This window comes from Periophthalmus magnuspinnatus, chromosome 21, assembly GCF_009829125.3.
Source record: "Periophthalmus magnuspinnatus isolate fPerMag1 chromosome 21, fPerMag1.2.pri, whole genome shotgun sequence".
Classification (NCBI taxonomy): domain Eukaryota; kingdom Metazoa; phylum Chordata; class Actinopteri; order Gobiiformes; family Gobiidae; genus Periophthalmus; species Periophthalmus magnuspinnatus.
This window is the reverse complement of record NC_047146.1, coordinates 409642-425881: the sequence shown is the minus strand read 5'-3', so window position 1 is coordinate 425881 and position 16240 is coordinate 409642. Positions and strand designations below refer to the sequence as shown.

General features: G+C 49.9%; 1 protein-coding gene across 2 annotated transcripts; it reads left to right on the top strand.

The window, feature by feature from the left end:
• The first annotated feature begins 767 nt into the window (after positions 1 to 767).
• ubxn4 (UBX domain protein 4) lies at positions 768 to 15834 on the top strand. Of its 2 annotated transcripts, XR_008649176.1 has the most exons (14): positions 768 to 984; positions 2352 to 2451; positions 5226 to 5254; positions 8680 to 8798; positions 9011 to 9104; positions 11610 to 11658; positions 12399 to 12435; positions 12798 to 12962; positions 13058 to 13185; positions 13718 to 13820; positions 14231 to 14362; positions 14434 to 14600; positions 14977 to 15583; positions 15749 to 15825. XR_008649176.1 is itself a non-coding variant. In XM_033986630.2 (13 exons), the coding sequence occupies exons 1-13, from the start codon at positions 903 to 905 to the stop codon at positions 15113 to 15115; spliced, it is 1344 nt and encodes a 447-aa protein (XP_033842521.1). In that variant the 5' UTR covers positions 768 to 902; the 3' UTR covers positions 15116 to 15834. The 2 variants fall into 2 exon arrangements, 1 of the variants encoding a protein (XP_033842521.1); XM_033986630.2 differs by having other exon boundaries at positions 14977 to 15834.
• The last annotated feature ends 406 nt before the right edge of the window (positions 15835 to 16240 follow it).

Sequence of the window (16240 nt, the reverse complement as noted above, 5' to 3'; positions counted from 1 at the left end):
GTGTGACAGGGCTCCACACGGGGCTCCACGTGTGACAGGGTCCACGTGTGACAGGGCTCCACACGGGGCTCCACGTGTGACAGGGTCCACGTGTGACAGGGCTCCACACGGGGCTCCACGTGTGACAGGGCTCCACACGGGGCTCCACGTGTGACAGGGTCCACGTGTGAAGGGGACCGGTGCTTCTATGGTCAGACCGGGTCACATGGTGCCGATGTTTTTTTAATGCCTTATTTTCATTTGATGACAGTTTATCTTTATTATTATGACACTTTGTTTTATGTGGAGTCAAAGTCAGTTTGTTTGTTTTGCTCGTGTCGTGACCTGATGTGGCGAGGACGCGGCGGTGGACGGGCTGATAGCTTTAGGCCTTTGCACTCTGGACAAGGTTGTAATTATCATTAATTATTAATTAAACGGCTGTAAATGTTTCAGTAACAGAAACAGTACTCGAGTAAAAGTACCTTTACTTGTACAGTAGAAAAATGTACAGTACAGTTACTTCACAATATTCTGGAATGGTCTATCTTGCATTTATTCCATAGGCCTTTTTATTATTCACAAATATGTCACACATTTGCACTGTGTAAAACGTGAAAATGTAAAAATTATAATAATGCTTGAAACGACTGACCTAAAAAACAGAATGAAAACTTCAAAGTTATGCAAAACAGAGAAACATGTTCAAAAACTGCAGCCGTTTAATTGTGTAAAGTTTAGAGAGTTTGAAAACTGCCTTTAAAGTGCGCTGCGCTCTCCGGAGCAGTGGAGGCGGTGTGCGTCTTTACGCAGCGCGCTGACGCTCTGACGTAGCGCGCTGACGCTCTGACGCTCTGACGTAGCGCCCTGACGCACACAGATCACAGGTTAGCTGCGGTTAGCTGCAGCTTTAGCTCATCATCATGAACTGGTTTGAGGGTTCGATTCCTGACGCGATAAACGAGGCTAAACGGCGCAGTCTGGTGTTTGTGGTGGTCATCACAGGTCTGTACTCTCTGTCCCACTCACATTTAAACAAATCATGTTTATTTCTGAGGCGAAAGGCGAGAGCAGTTAGCTTTAGCCTTAGCACAATCCGACACTCTGTTTCTTTATCTTATTTTATTAATACAGATATTTTTGGGAAATGTTGCTCATATAAATATTAAAACAGAACAATAAGAAAACTATTCTAAACTTTAAACTAAACTAAACTCTCTAAAATAATAAATCCTAAAAACACGGAAACGCTTCTTCGCTTTAGCATTAGCTCCTGTGGCTAACGAGCTGCGGCTAACACCAAAACAAACGGCTCAGTTCACGGGTTTAGCTCCGTGTCCGCGCTGACAGCGGGCCTCGGGTCCGTCCGCACCGGGACCCGTCCGCACCGGGACCCGTCCGCACCGGGACCCGTCCGCACCGGGACCCGTCCGCACCGGGACCCGACCGCATAGGAGGATACACCGAAAATGCACATGTTTATGACAATACTGTCCGGGTGAGCGCGCAGCAACAGACGACCCAGACACGGACAACCCAGACACGGACAACCCAGACACGGACAACCCAGACACGGACAACCCAGACACGGACAACCCAGACACGGACAACCCAGACACGGACAACCCAGACACGGACAACCCAGACACGGACAACCCAGACACAGACCCCCCCAGACACGGACAACCCAGACACGGACAACCCAGACACAGTGTGTAGTGCACATACTCGCCTGTAGTACATGTACACAGACTCGTGCGTAGTACGTGTACACAGACTCTATACTCTGTGTATTAAACTGTGATGTAAACAGGACTGAGGTTATGTCAGTACGTGTGTGACGTCACAGTCGTGAGCGACACGTGCCTCTGACGGCACTTTCATTTTGTCCTGCAGTTTGAGTTTGTCTCACTGAAGCCGCTCCCAAACGTCCTGATCCTAAAGATAATCGTTCCGTGTTTGGCCACGTGTGGATTGATGTGACCGATGTGTCGAGTGTAATAATAAACACACACATAAAACATTAGATTAGATTGTGGCAGTTGTAAAAATAGGACACTGATGAGACCTGGGTCCCTTTCACACCACGGACCATTTTATAAATATAGAAGCTTCTCATAGTAGCACCAGATTTAAAGCAGGTCTCAAACTGGACTATTCTAGGTCAGGACCAAACCAGGTCTAAAAAAGCCCCACTCACGTCACACACTGAGGATTTCTGTGGGAAACAGCCGTCAGGAGAATCTGAAGTATAACATAAGTAATACATTTAGTGCAGTACTTTTCACTCACTGGACATTCAGACACTAAAACGTGCTCTAAACAGCGCCCCCTGTAGGGAGAGTTCAGCCTGTGAATGTCTGTGATTGCAGGAGATGACGCCCAGTCCACAGAGCTGCTCTCCACCTGGGACGACCCCCACGTGACGGAGGCAGCGCAGGGATGTGTGGCCATCAGACTCCACGACAAGAGGTAACTACACCAAATACTACTACTGTGACTAGTACTAACACGAGGAGGTAACTACACCAAATACTACTACTGTGACTAGTACTAACACGAGGAGGTAACTACACCAAATACTACTACTGTGACTAGTACTAACACGAGGAGGTAACTACACCAAATACTACTACTGTGACTAGTACTAACACGAGGAGGTAACTACACCAAATACTACTACTGTGACTAGTACTAACACGAGGAGGTAACTACACCAAATACTACTACTGTGACTAGTACTAACACGAGGAGGTAACTGTACTCTGACCCAAGTACACACCAAATACTACTACTGTGACTGTAGTACAAACACAAAGAGGCACTTCCCTAAACATTATTAGGCCCGAGCCTGGGACTCCGTCCCGGCGAGGGACTCATTAAAACCGCGTCCGGAGCGTGGAAAATGGCAAAAATCAAGTAGTAAACACGCCCCGACATGGCAGTGAGTGGTGTCAAAAATTAGAACTCAATGAGCTCTAATTGTCACAAAAGACCCCGAGAAAAAATAACGAAAGACGACTCGGTAGCGCCACCTCAAACTTTGATTTTCATGGGGCCAATGGGAGCCCGACTCGGAAAAAAGTCAACGTAAAAATCTGAAACTCATAAAAAATAGAACATGTCGGGACATGACAAAAATGATATTATGGCCCCGCCCTAAAATGTACAGGAAGTCGGCCATATTGGATCAAACCCGGGAATGACAAAAGTGCACACCCTCACATTCAGGACATTTTCTCGCACAGTTTTCATCAGAAACACTTCAAATTTGGTCAAATCCCTCTAAACCCATGTGTGATTAAAGATTATCAATTACATTTTGATTATGACTTTGGGTGTGGTCAGGGTGAATTTTCAACAAAATCGCAATTTTTGCAATATTTCAATAAAATATTTCTCTTTCACACATTTTTTGTTGGGAAAAGGCTAATACAGCGTTTATGCACATTTATGAGCTGAACGCAATGATATGCAAATGAAGGCACTCTCTCACAAAATGGCTCTCTAGCGCCCTCTTCAAATTTCATTTTCAAAAATTCGTGGAAGACAATCGATTTGTCGTGGACGTGTGAAAAAATTCACAGGGGCCTTATTTGTGACAGGGCACAATGTGAGAAAGTCACATGTTTCTATCTTTTATGGTTTAGGAGAAAAATAATGGGTGGAAAAAAAAATTCAATTTTTTTTCAACTTCACTTTATTTGTGTCCCCCATGGGGCAATTAGTTTTACAGCAGAGAGAATACAAAAAAGACAAACACATATAAAAACATTGAAAGGACATAAAAAAAACAAAGTACATATTTGTCCATCCACAGAACAGGAAAAATACACAGCGGTAAGTAAAATTAAAATGTGTTTCTACCCTGAGCAGCATTTAAAAGTGAAATGGCTGCAGGAGTAAAAGAGTTTTTATAACTATTACTCCTCACTGTAGGAAACCTGAGCCTAGAGCCAGAAGGAAGAAAACTAAACTCATCATGAAGAGGATGAGCATCATCTTCTCACCCGTCTGGAGAACAGCTCAGACAGAGACGTCTGCTGGGCCCCCAACATTCTTATTATTATTCTTCTTTATTATTTTGGTCGCCGCATTGAAGCCATTTTTGATCCCTGAACGTTAACGAAAAGTCCATTTTATTGGACCCAAAATTCTAGGTTGGTGAAAAATGTATTATTTTGATGTTCAAAAAAATTTGATGTACTAAAATGACTCAATAGCGCCACCTTAAAAATCAAAATACATTACGTCAAAGAGAGACCTTTTTCATCGTAGACAAATGAAATTTGGTACAAACATAGAACATGTCAAGACAAGTAAAAAATGATATTATGACCCCACCCTAAACCCTACAGGAAGTCAGCCATTGTGGGCGGAACCCCAGTTTTACAAAATTTTACCTCACATTTGAATTTTTTGTGCCTCAGATTTTTATTTTAGACATTTCCAATTTGGTCAAAATGAACTAGACCCATGTGGGATTATCGGCTACTCTCCTAAAATGTTTAAAATGATAAAATGTGGGTGTGGCCTGCAAAGAAAAAAGACGTTTTTTGAAGTTTTAAATGACCCATAACTCAAACATGCAGTGTCCTATTTTCCAGTATTAATATGTTTTGTTCAAAATCTTGTTTTCAATGTAATGATATAAAATTTCTTAGGTCAGACATTATATTGCTCCACAGCGCCCCCTTGAACTTTTTAATTGGACCAAAAAAATTACTTGGTCAAACTCATTTGAAATTCGACATGGACATCCGGCCTGACAAACTGAACAAAAAAGCCAATGAGAACATACCTCTATTTTTAAAGGTGTTGCCATGGCAACGTCTGACATTTCTCATTGAGATACATGGGTTTTGTTTAACTGGGATGAAACATAATTCCTGTATCATAGACCATTGAAAGTTGGTACACACATTCCTCTCAACATACTGAACAAAAAAGCCAATGAACACATACCTCTATTTCCAACCGTTCAGGCGTGACAAGGTCATAAATGGTCTCAGTGGAGTGAGTGGAGTAGTATCACTGAGACGCTGATTTTGGGGGGAGGGGCGATGTCAGTGGGAACGAAACGCAGGAACTCCACGGTGGCGTGTACCCCGCGGTCTCAAAGGGTGGCGAGGGCCTTTATCACTGCTTGCAGTTTTAATAATTATTGTTATTGTTATGTTTTATTTGTGTTTTATTTGTTTTCATGTGTGAAGTGTTGTGACTGTGTTTGCCTCTTCTCTCCACAGTGAGGCGTGTGGACAGTTCTCCCAGATCTGTATCCTCTTACATAACTCTGCCCCCTGCTGGTGATCTGAGAGGAAGCACTTAACACGCTTAACACGCTTAACACACTTAACACGTTTGACACGCTTAACACACTTAACACGCTTAACACTTAAACCTCATGTTTTGAAACGATTGACTGATGGTTGTTTTCAAGCTCCTTTTTCCTCCTCAAAATCACACTGCAGTTGTGTTTTGTTTCATTCACATGTTTGAGTAACTCTTTTTATTATTAGTCTGTCACATCTCCAAAGCTCAAAATGCTCTGTTCCACCTTGTGATGTCATCAAGTGGTAGTTTTCAAGTGAACAGCTCCTTTTACCTTCAGTTCAGTAGAGATTGGCTATTCAAGGTCTGAAATGATCCAGATGATTCTAGTGAAGGTGGAGTTTAAAAACACAGTGGAGCACTTCCTGTATCACCACATGATGACATCACAAGGTGGAACAGAGTGTTTTCAGCCTAAATCTGCAGGTTTGTGTGTTAAACATGTGAGAATGAAACAAACACAACTCCAGGTTTGTGTGTGACGAGGAAACATCAGAACAGATCAGAGCAGAGCATCATGGGACATTTAAAGGTGTATTATGTAACTTTTCTGTTGGGGTCCCAATGAATGAAGTTGTTTTAGATCAATATTGTGATTTAAATTTAATCTCTCAAACCTGAAGGCAGATTACCCCCCGAAAAATGTTCTTAAAATCCATCCATCCATCCATTTTCTTCCGCTCATCCGGGGCCGGGTCGCGGGGGCATCAGTCCAAGCAGGGACTCCCAGACTTCCCTCACCCCGGACACGTCCTCCAGCTCCTCCGGTGGGACCCCAAGGCGTTCCCAGGCCAGAGAGACATAGTCCCTCCAGCGTGTCCTGGGTCTTCCCCGGGGCCTCCTCCCGGTGGGACATGCCCAGAACACCTCCCTAGGGAGGCGTCCCGGAGGCATCCTGAGCAGATGCCCGAGCCACCTCAACTGGTTCCTTTCAACGTGTAGGAGCAGCGGCTCTACTCCGAGCTCCTCCCGTGTGACCGAGCTCCTCACCCTATCCCTAAGGGTGCGCCCGGCCACTCTGTGGAGGAAGCCCATTTCAGCCGCTTGTATCCGCGACCTTGTCCTTTGGGTCATTACCCAGAGCTCATGACCATAGGTGAGGGTAGGAACGTAGATTGAGGTAAATCGAGAGCTTCACCTTCCGGCTCAGCTCCTTCTTTACCACAACAGACGATACAGCGACCGCATCACTGCAGACGCTGCACCGATCCGCCTGTCAATCTCACGCTCCATCCTTCCCTCACTCGTGAACAAGACCCCGAGATACTTGAACTCCTCCACTTGGGGCAGAGACTCACCACCCACCCGGAGAGAGCAAACCACCTTTTTCCGGTCGAGAACCATGGCCTCGGATTTGGAGGAGCTGATTCTCATCCCAGCCGCTTCACACTCGGCTGCAAACCGCCCCAGTGCTGCAGGTCCTGGCTCGAAGAAGCATCAGGACAACATCATCTGCAAACAGCAGAGATGAAATCCTGTGGTTCCCGAACCAGACCCCCTCCGGCCCCTGGCTGCGCCTAGAAATTCTGTCCATAAATATAATGAACAGAACCGGTGACAAAGGGCAGCCCTGGCGGAGTCCAACATGCACCGGGAACAGGTCTGACTTACTGCCGGCAATGAACACAGCTCCTGCTCCGGTCATACAGGGACCGGACAGCCCTTAGCAAAGAGCCCCGGACCCCATACTCCCAGAGCACCCCCCAAAGGACACCACGAGGGACACGGTCGAATGCCTTCTCCAGATCCACAAAACACATGTGGACTGGTTGGGCATACTCCCATGAGCCCTCGAGGACCCGATGGAGAGTATAGAGCTGGTCCAGTGTTCCACGACCAGGACAAAAACCACACTGCTCCTCCTGAATCCGAGGTTCGACTATCGGTCGGATTCTCCTCTCCAGTACCCTGGAATAGACCTTACTGAGGCTGATGAGTGTGATTCCCCTGTAATTGGAACACACCCTCCGGTCCCCCTTCTTATACAGAGGGACCACCACCCCGGTCTGCCATTCCACAGGCACTGTCCCCGACCGCCACGCGATGTTGCAGAGACGTGTCAGCCAAGACAGCCCCACAACATCCAGAGACTTGAGGTACTCAGGACGGATCTCGTCCACCCCCAGAGCCACCGAGGAGCTTGCCAACCACCTCAGTGACTTCAGCCAGGGTGATGGACGAGTCCGCCTCTGGGTCCCCAGTTTCTGCTTCCTCCTCGGAAGACGTGACAGTGGGATTGAGGAGATCCTCAAAGTATTCCTTCCACCGCCCGACAACATCCCCAGTGGAGGTCAGCAGCTCCACCCGCTCTGTAAACAGTGTTGGTGAAGCACTGCTTCCCCCTCCTGAAGCGTCGGACGGTTTGCCAGAATCTCTTTGAGGCCGTCCGATAGTCCTTCTCCATGGCCTCTCCGAACTCCTCCCAACCCCGAGTTTTTGCCTCTGTGACTGCCCGAGCCGCGGCACGCTTGGCCCGCCGGTACTCATCAGCTGCCTCAGGAGTCCCACGAGCCAACAAGGCTCGATAGGACTCCTTCTTCAGCTTGACGGCATCCCTTACTTCCGGTGTCCACCACCGGGTTCGGGGATTGCCGCCGCGACAAGCACCACAGACCATACGACCACAGCTACGAGCAGCCGCATCGACAATATAGGTGGAGAACATGGCCCACTCGGAGTCCATGTCTCCAACCTACCCCGGGATCAGGGAGAAGCTCTCCCGGAGGTGTGAGTTGAAGACCCCCCTGACAGAGGGCTCCGCCAGACGTTCCCAGCAGACCCTCACAATGCGCTTGGGTCTGCCAGGTCTGTCCGGCTTCCTCCTCCGCCAGCGGATCCAACTCACCACCAGGTGGTGATCAGTTGACAGCTCAGCCCCTCTCTTCACCCGAGTGTCCAAGACACGCGGTCGGAGGTCAGATGACACGACAACAAAGTCGATCATCGACCTCCGACCTAGAGTGTCCTGGTGCCACGTGCACCGATGGACACCCTTGTGCTCGAACATGGTGTTTGTTATGGACAAACTGTGACTAGCACAGAAGTCCAATAACAAAACACCGCTCGGGTTCAGATCGGGGAGGCCGTTCCTCCCAATCACGCCCCTCCAAGTGTCACTGTCGTTACCCACATGGGCGTTGAAGTCCCCCAGGAGAACAACGGAGTCCCCGGTTGGTGCACTGTCTAGTACCCCTCCCAGGGACTTAAAATAATAAAATTAAACCCATTCTAGTCCTGGTTCAGTCCTGGTTCAGTCCTGGTTCAGTCCTGGTTCAGTCCTGGTTCAGTCCTGGTTCAGTCCTGGTTTAGTCCTGGTTTAGTCCTGGTTTAGTCCTGGTTTAGTCCTGGTTTAGTCCTTGACTGTGTGAGACCCGGTGGTGTGTGTTCCGTCCAGTTTCTTCATTGGGGACAGTGGGATTCCTCTGGAGGTCATCGCCAGCACCATCTCTGCCCCTGACCTGGTGTCCAAGATCCAGGCCGTCAAACAGGTCAGATGCCCTCCCTGTGTGTGTCAGATGCCCTCCCCTGTGTGTCAGATGCCCTCCCTGTGTGTGTCAGATGCCCTCCCTCTGTGTGTCAGATGCCCTCCCTCTCTGTGTGTCAGATGCCCTCCCTCTCTGTGTGTCAGATGCCCTCTCTGTGTGTCAGATGCCCTCCCTGGCCTCTGTGTCTAATTATAGTGTTTTCTTCACATGAGCAGATGCACCAGGGACAGACTGCAGGTGGCGCTGTTCCTCCCTCCAGTTCTTCAGTTCAGTGTCTGTCACAAACTCCAGAGACTCCAGCGGCTCCAGGTAAGTCCTGGTTCAGTCCTGGTTCAGTCCTGGTTTAGTCCTGGTTCAGACCTGGTTCAGTCCTGGTTTAGTCCTGGTTCAGACCTGGTTCAGTCCTGGTTTAGTCCTGGTTCAGACCTGGTTCAGTCCTGGTTTAGTCCTGGTTTGAGTCCTGGTTTAGTCCTGGTTTAGTCCTGGTTCAGTCCTGGTTCAGTCCAGGTTCAGTCCAGGTTCAGTCCAGGTTCAGTCCTGGTTCAGTCCTGGTTCAGTCCTGGTTCAGTCCTGGTTCAGTCCTGGTTTAGTCCTGGTTTAGTCCTGGTTCAGACCTGGTTCAGTCCTGGTTCAGTCCTGGTTCAGTCCTGGTTCAGTCCAGGTTCAGTCCTGGTTCAGTCCTGGTTTAGTCCTGGTTCAGACCTGGTTCAGTCCTGGTTTAGTCCTGGTTCAGACCTGGTTCAGTCCTGGTTTAGTCCTGGTTCAGACCTGGTTCAGTCCTGGTTTAGTCCTGGTTTGAGTCCTGGTTTAGTCCTGGTTTAGTCCTGGTTCAGTCCTGGTTCAGTCCAGGTTCAGTCCAGGTTCAGTCCAGGTTCAGTCCTGGTTCAGTCCTGGTTCAGTCCTGGTTCAGTCCTGGTTCAGTCCTGGTTTAGTCCTGGTTTAGTCCTGGTTCAGACCTGGTTCAGTCCTGGTTCAGTCCTGGTTCAGTCCTGGTTCAGTCCAGGTTCAGTCCTGGTTCAGTCCTGGTTTAGTCCTGGTTCAGTCCTGGTTCAGTCCTGGTTTAGTCCTGGTTCAGACCTGGTTCAGTCCTGGTTTAGTCCTGGTTCAGACCTGGTTCAGTCCTGGTTTAGTCCTGGTTTGAGTCCTGGTTTAGTCCTGGTTCAGTCCTGGTTCAGTCCAGGTTCAGTCCAGGTTCAGTCCAGGTTCAGTCCTGGTTCAGTCCTGGTTCAGTCCTGGTTCAGTCCTGGTTTAGTCCTGGTTTAGTCCTGGTTCAGTCCTGGTTCAGTCCTGGTTTAGTCCTGGTTCAGACCTGGTTCAGTCCTGGTTTAGTCCTGGTTCAGACCTGGTTCAGTCCTGGTTTAGTCCTGGTTTGAGTCCTGGTTTAGTCCTGGTTTAGTCCTGGTTCAGTCCTGGTTCAGTCCAGGTTCAGTCCAGGTTCAGTCCAGGTTCAGTCCTGGTTCAGTCCTGGTTCAGTCCTGGTTCAGTCCTGGTTCAGTCCTGGTTCAGTCCTGGTTTAGTCCTGGTTCAGACCTGGTTCAGTCCTGGTTCAGTCCTGGTTCAGTCCTGGTTCAGTCCAGGTTCAGTCCTGGTTCAGTCCTGGTTTAGTCCTGGTTCAGACCTGGTTCAGTCCTGGTTTAGTCCTGGTTCAGACCTGGTTCAGTCCTGGTTTAGTCCTGGTTCAGACCTGGTTCAGTCCTGGTTTAGTCCTGGTTTGAGTCCTGGTTTAGTCCTGGTTCAGTCCTGGTTCAGTCCAGGTTCAGTCCAGGTTCAGTCCAGGTTCAGTCCAGGTTCAGTCCTGGTTCAGTCCTGGTTCAGTCCTGGTTCAGTCCTGGTTTAGTCCTGGTTCAGTCCTGGTTCAGTCCTGGTTCAGTCCTGGTTTAGTCCTGGTTCAGTCCTGGTTCAGTCCTGGTTTGAGTCCTGGTTTAGTCCTGGTTCAGTCCTGGTTCAGTCCTGGTTCAGTCCTGGTTCAGTCCTGGTTCAGTCCTGGTTCAGTCCTGGTTTAGTCCTGGTTTAGTCCTGGTTTAGTCCTGGTTCAGTCCTGGTTCAGTCCTGGTTTAGTCCTGGTTCAGTCCTGGTTTAGTCCTGGTTTAGTCCTGGTTTAGTCCTGGTTTAGTCCTGGTTCAGTCCTGGTTTAGTCCTGGTTCAGTCCTGGTTTAGTCCTGGTTTAGTCCTGGTTTAGTCCTGGTTTAGTCCTGGTTCAGTCCTGGTTCAGTCCTGGTTCAGTCCTGGTTCAGTCCTGGTTTAGTCCTGGTTCAGTCCTGGTTTAGTCCTGGTTTAGTCCTGGTTTAGTCCTGGTTCAGTCCTGGTTTAGTCCTGGTTCAGTCCTGGTTTAGTCCTGGTTCAGTCCTGGTTTAGTCCTGGTTTAGTCCTGGTTTAGTCCTGGTTTAGTCCTGGTTCAGTCCTGGTTCAGTCCTGGTTTGAGTCCTGGTTTAGTCCTGGTTCAGTCCTGGTTCAGTCCTGGTTCAGTCCTGGTTTAGTCCTGGTTCAGTCCTGGTTCAGTCCTGGTTCAGTCCTGGTTCAGTCCTGGTTTAGTCCTGGTTTAGTCCTGGTTTAGTCCTGGTTTAGTCCTGGTTTAGTCCTGGTTTAGTCCTGGTTTAGTCCTGGTTTAGTCCTGGTTCAGTCCTGGTTTAGTCCTGGTTTAGTCCTGGTTCAGTCCTGGTTCAGTCCTGGTTCAGTCCTGGTTCAGTCCTGGTTCAGTCCTGGTTCAGTCCTGGTTTAGTCCTGGTTCAGTCCTGGTTTAGTCCTGGTTTAGTCCTGGTTCAGTCCTGGTTTAGTCCTGGTTTGAGTCCTTTCTTTTGTGTCTGTTTCTTTCAGTGTCTTCGTCCTCTGCTGCAGCTCACAGTCGTCCAGACGAGACGACCAGGTGCGTACACTGGCAGAGTGGTTAGCATTCTCCTCACAGCGAGAGGGTCCACGTCTGTGTGGAGTTTGTGTGTTCTCTCTGTGTGGAGTTTGCGTGTTCTCTCTGTGTCTGTGTGGAGTTTGTGTGTTCTCTCTGTGTGTGTGGAGTTTGTGTGTTCTCTCTGTGTCTGTGTGGAGTTTGTGTGTTCTCTCTGTGTGTGTGGAGTTTGTGTGTTCTCTCTGTGTGGAGTTTGCGTGTTCTCTCTGTGTGTGTGGAGTTTGTGTGTTCTCTCTGTGTGTGTGGAGTTTGTGTGTTCTCTCTGTGTGTGTGGAGTTTGTGTGTTCTCTGTCTGTGTGGAGTTTGCGTGTTCTCTCTGTGTGTGTGGAGTTTGTGTGTTCTCTCTGTGTGTGTGGAGTTTGTGTGTTCTCTGTCTGTGTGGAGTTTGCGTGTTCTCTCTGTGTGTGTGGAGTTTGTGTGTTCTCTCTGTGTGTGTGGAGTTTGTGTGTTCTCTCTGTGTCTGTGTGGAGTTTGCGTGTTCTCTCTGTGTGGAGTTTGTGTGTTCTCTCTGTGTGTGTGGAGTTTGCGTGTTCTCTCTGTGTGTGTGGAGTTTGCGTGTTCTCTCTCTGTCTGTGTGGAGTTTGTGTGTTCTCTCTGTGTCTGCTAACCACTCTGCCACTCTGGGCTCATCATGTCGTCATTTCTTCTTTGAACTAAGAAAATGTTAAACACTGAATAATTGTGATCTGTGTGTTACGTTGCAGTTCTGTGGAGGAGAGAGCAGAGCAGAAGCCGCCCGAGGTACACGGTTATTCACTTTGGTTTTTATTTTTAAAATAAAGGAGCAGTTTGTAACATTTCTATTTGAAGTTCCATAAAAGTGTGTCCCAGAGATAAACATGTTCACATCAAATAAACTTTTACTCATTTACTCCTAACGACAAAACACTGGACACGACGTCATTTATTTATGTTGTGTCTCTGCTGGACACGTGTGTGTGTCTCTGCTGGACACGTGTGTGTGTCTCTGCTGGACACGTGTGTGTGTCTCTGCTGGACACGTGTGTGTGTCTCTGCTGGACACGTGTGTGTGTGTCTGCACGTCCTGGACACACCTCTGTGTGTCTCACCTGTGATTTCAGTTTTTTTTGTGCTTTTTCCAGAATGAGACAAAAAGTGAAATGGAACGACGCAAACTGGGGAAAGAACTTCAGGAGTTTAAAAGAAGACAGGAACAAGAGCAAACAAAAAGAGTCTTAGAAGAACGACAGAAGGAGAAGGAAGAAGAGAGAGTCGCGAGAGAGAGAGTCCGACAGCAGATCGCACTGGTGAGAGGGACAGAAAGATGGACGAGGACAGAGTCGGAGCGGGACACGCGTCCCGTGAAACGACTTCATAACGGTTCAGTCGTCTTCTGTTTCAGGACCGAGCCGAGAGAGCAGCTCGATACGCACGAAACATCCAAGAGGAGACCACGGCCAAAGAAGCACGAGCACAGGCACAACTCCACCAGCAGGAGGTCAAGAAGGAGGCGGCCGTGAGGCAGAGGAGGTGAGGAGAGAGGGGGGCAAGAAGGAGGCAGCCGTGAGGCAGAGGAGGTGAGGAGAGAGGGGGGCAAGAAGGAGGCAGCCGTGAGGCAGAGGAGGTGAGGAGAGAGGGGGGCAAGAAGGAGGCGGCCGTGAGACAGAGGAGGTGAGGAGAGAGAGGGGGCAAGAAGGAGGCGGCCGTGAGGCAGAGGAGGTGAGGAGAGAGGGGGGGGGGGGGCAAGAAGGAGGCAGCCGTGAGGCAGAGGAGGTGAGGAGGAGACAGGCAGAGGAGGGGGGGGGGTAGGTAGAGAGGGTCACATGGTGCAGAGGAGGTCACATGGTGCAGAGGAGGTCACATGGTGCAGAGGGGGTCACATGGTGCAGAGGGGGTCACATGGTGCAGAGGGGGTCACATGGTGCAGAGGGGGTCACATGGTGCAGAGGGGGTCACATGGTGCAGAGGGGGTCACATGGTGCAGAGGGGGTCACATGGTGCAGAGGAGGTCACATGGTGCAGAGGAGGTCACATGGTGCAGAGGATGACTGTGTGTTCTCAGTTCCGTAGCGCGGCTGCAGTTCAGACTCCCCGACGGCTCGTCCATCTCCTCTCAGTTCTCCGCTCAGAGTCGCCTGAGGGAGGCGCTGCAGTTCGCTCAGCAGGTACATACACATATACACACGTACATACACATATACACACATACATACACACATACATACACATATACACACATACATACACATATACACACACGTATACACACATACATACACATATACACACACGTATACACACACACATACACACACACATACATACACATATACATATACACACATATACACACACACATACAGACACACACATATACACACACATATACACACACACACACATACACACACACACTCTTTTATTGTGAAAGGACCAGGCTGCTTCTTTCTCGACACTTGCGTGTCAAACTGTATTTTAATCCTGAGGATCAGACTCTTTCTTTAGACATAAACTGTGATTGTTTTTTAAGGTGTTTTATTCTGAAAGGTCTGACTCTGGGCTCTTATTGTGACAGGAGGTAGGGAGTGTGTACGGGAACTTCACCATGGCGACCATGTTTCCTCGGAGAGAGTTCTCGTCCCAAGACCTGGACCAGACTCTGACAGAGCTGGAACTGGCCCCGAGCGCCTCCATCGTACTACTGCCTGTGAGTACTACTAATACTACTACTCTACACTACTACTACTACTACCAATATTTGTCCTTGTGCTGTTCCAGGAGTCGTGTCGCCCTCCCTCCACTCTGGCGTCCCCCTCCTCGCTCTGGGCGTTCCTGGGCACTCTCTTCTACCCCCTGCTGGCCGTGTGGAGGATGCTCAGCTCGTTTATCTTTGGCTCCGGTCAGTCCACAGGGGGCGCTGCAGCCTCAGGGGACAGGGCACCGAGGTGAGGACGAGGGACTGGACGAGGGACTGGACGAGGGACTGGACGAGGGACTGGACGAGGGACTGGACGAGGGACTGGACCAGGGACTGGACGAGGGACTGGACCAGGGACTGGACGAGGGACTGGACGAGGGACTGGACGAGGGACTGGACCAGGGACTGGACGAGGGACTGGACGAGGGACTGGACCAGGGACTGGACGAGGGACTGGACCAGGGACTGGACCAGGGACTGGACCAGGGACTGGACCAGGGACTGGACCAGGGACTGGACCAGGGACTGGACCAGGACTAAACAAGGACTCAACAGCTTTTGTAAAGATATTTTTTTATGTATCAAAATAATAATCGTTATTTTCCGTGTCTCTTCCTCCTCAGAGAGAGTGTGACGAAGCAGAGTCTCGAGAAACCGCCCAAAAACTTCAAAAAAGACGGAAAAATCTGTCGCCTCAGAACACAAGAAGACAGCGAGGACGAGAACAACACGTGGAACGGCAACAGCACACAGCAGATGTGAGGGTCACCACGGCAACAGCAAAAACACAAAACTGCTTCCAACTGTGCAATAACCAGTACTCCAGAATCCTGCCCAATGTGAGAGAAGAACCCGAACCCATGAGATGTTTGAGGAGCACCGCTCAGACGCTCAGAGAACAGAAGAACGTGGAGGTGTTTGAGGAGCAACACTTAGAGGCTCACTTCAATCCCAATATGGAAGATAAAACTAGTATCCAAACTAGATACTCATCTGAAAAGCATCACCAGGTCTGAACCAGGTCTGAACCAGGTCTGAACCAGGTCTAAACCAGGTCTAAACCAGGTCTAAACCAGGTCTAAACCAGGTCTGAACCAGGTCTAAACCAGGTCTAAACCAGGTCTGAACCAGGTCTGAACCAGGTCTAAATCAGGTCTGAACCAGGTCTGAACCAGGTCTGAACCAGGTCTGAACCAGGTCTGAACCAGGTCTGAACCAGGTCTAAACCAGGTCTAAACCAGGTCTAAACCAGGTCTGAACCAGGTCTAAACCAGGTCTAAACCAGGTCTGAACCAGGTCTGAACCAGGTCTAAATCAGGTCTGAACCAGGTCTGAACCAGGTCTAAACCAGGTCTAAACCAGGTCTAAACCAGGTCTGAACCAGGTCTAAACCAGGTCTGAACCAGGTCTGAACCAGGTCCGAACCAGGTCTTGATAAAAGACTACTAAAAGTTAATAAAACAAAACTTTGAGACTGAACCACAGTGTTGGACTGAATGTGTTTGTCCATTGAGATTGACCTGTGGGGGACCTGGGGGGGGACCTGGGGGGGGACCTGGGGGGGGACCTGGGGGGGGACCTGGGGGGGGACCTGGGGGGGACCTAGGGGGGACCTGAGGAGGACCTGGGGGGGGGGACCTGAGGGGGACCTGGGGGGGACCTGAGGAGGACCTGGGGGGGGGACCTGTGGGGGACCTGGGGGGGGACCTGGGGGGGGACCTGTGGGGGGACCTGGGGGGGACCTGGGGGGGACCTAGGGGGGACCTGAGGAGGACCTGGGGGGGGGACCTGAGGGGGACCTGGGGGGGACCTGAGGAGGACCTGGGGGGGGGACCTGTGGGGGACCTGGGGGGGGACCTGGGGGGGGACCTGTGGGGGGACCTGGGG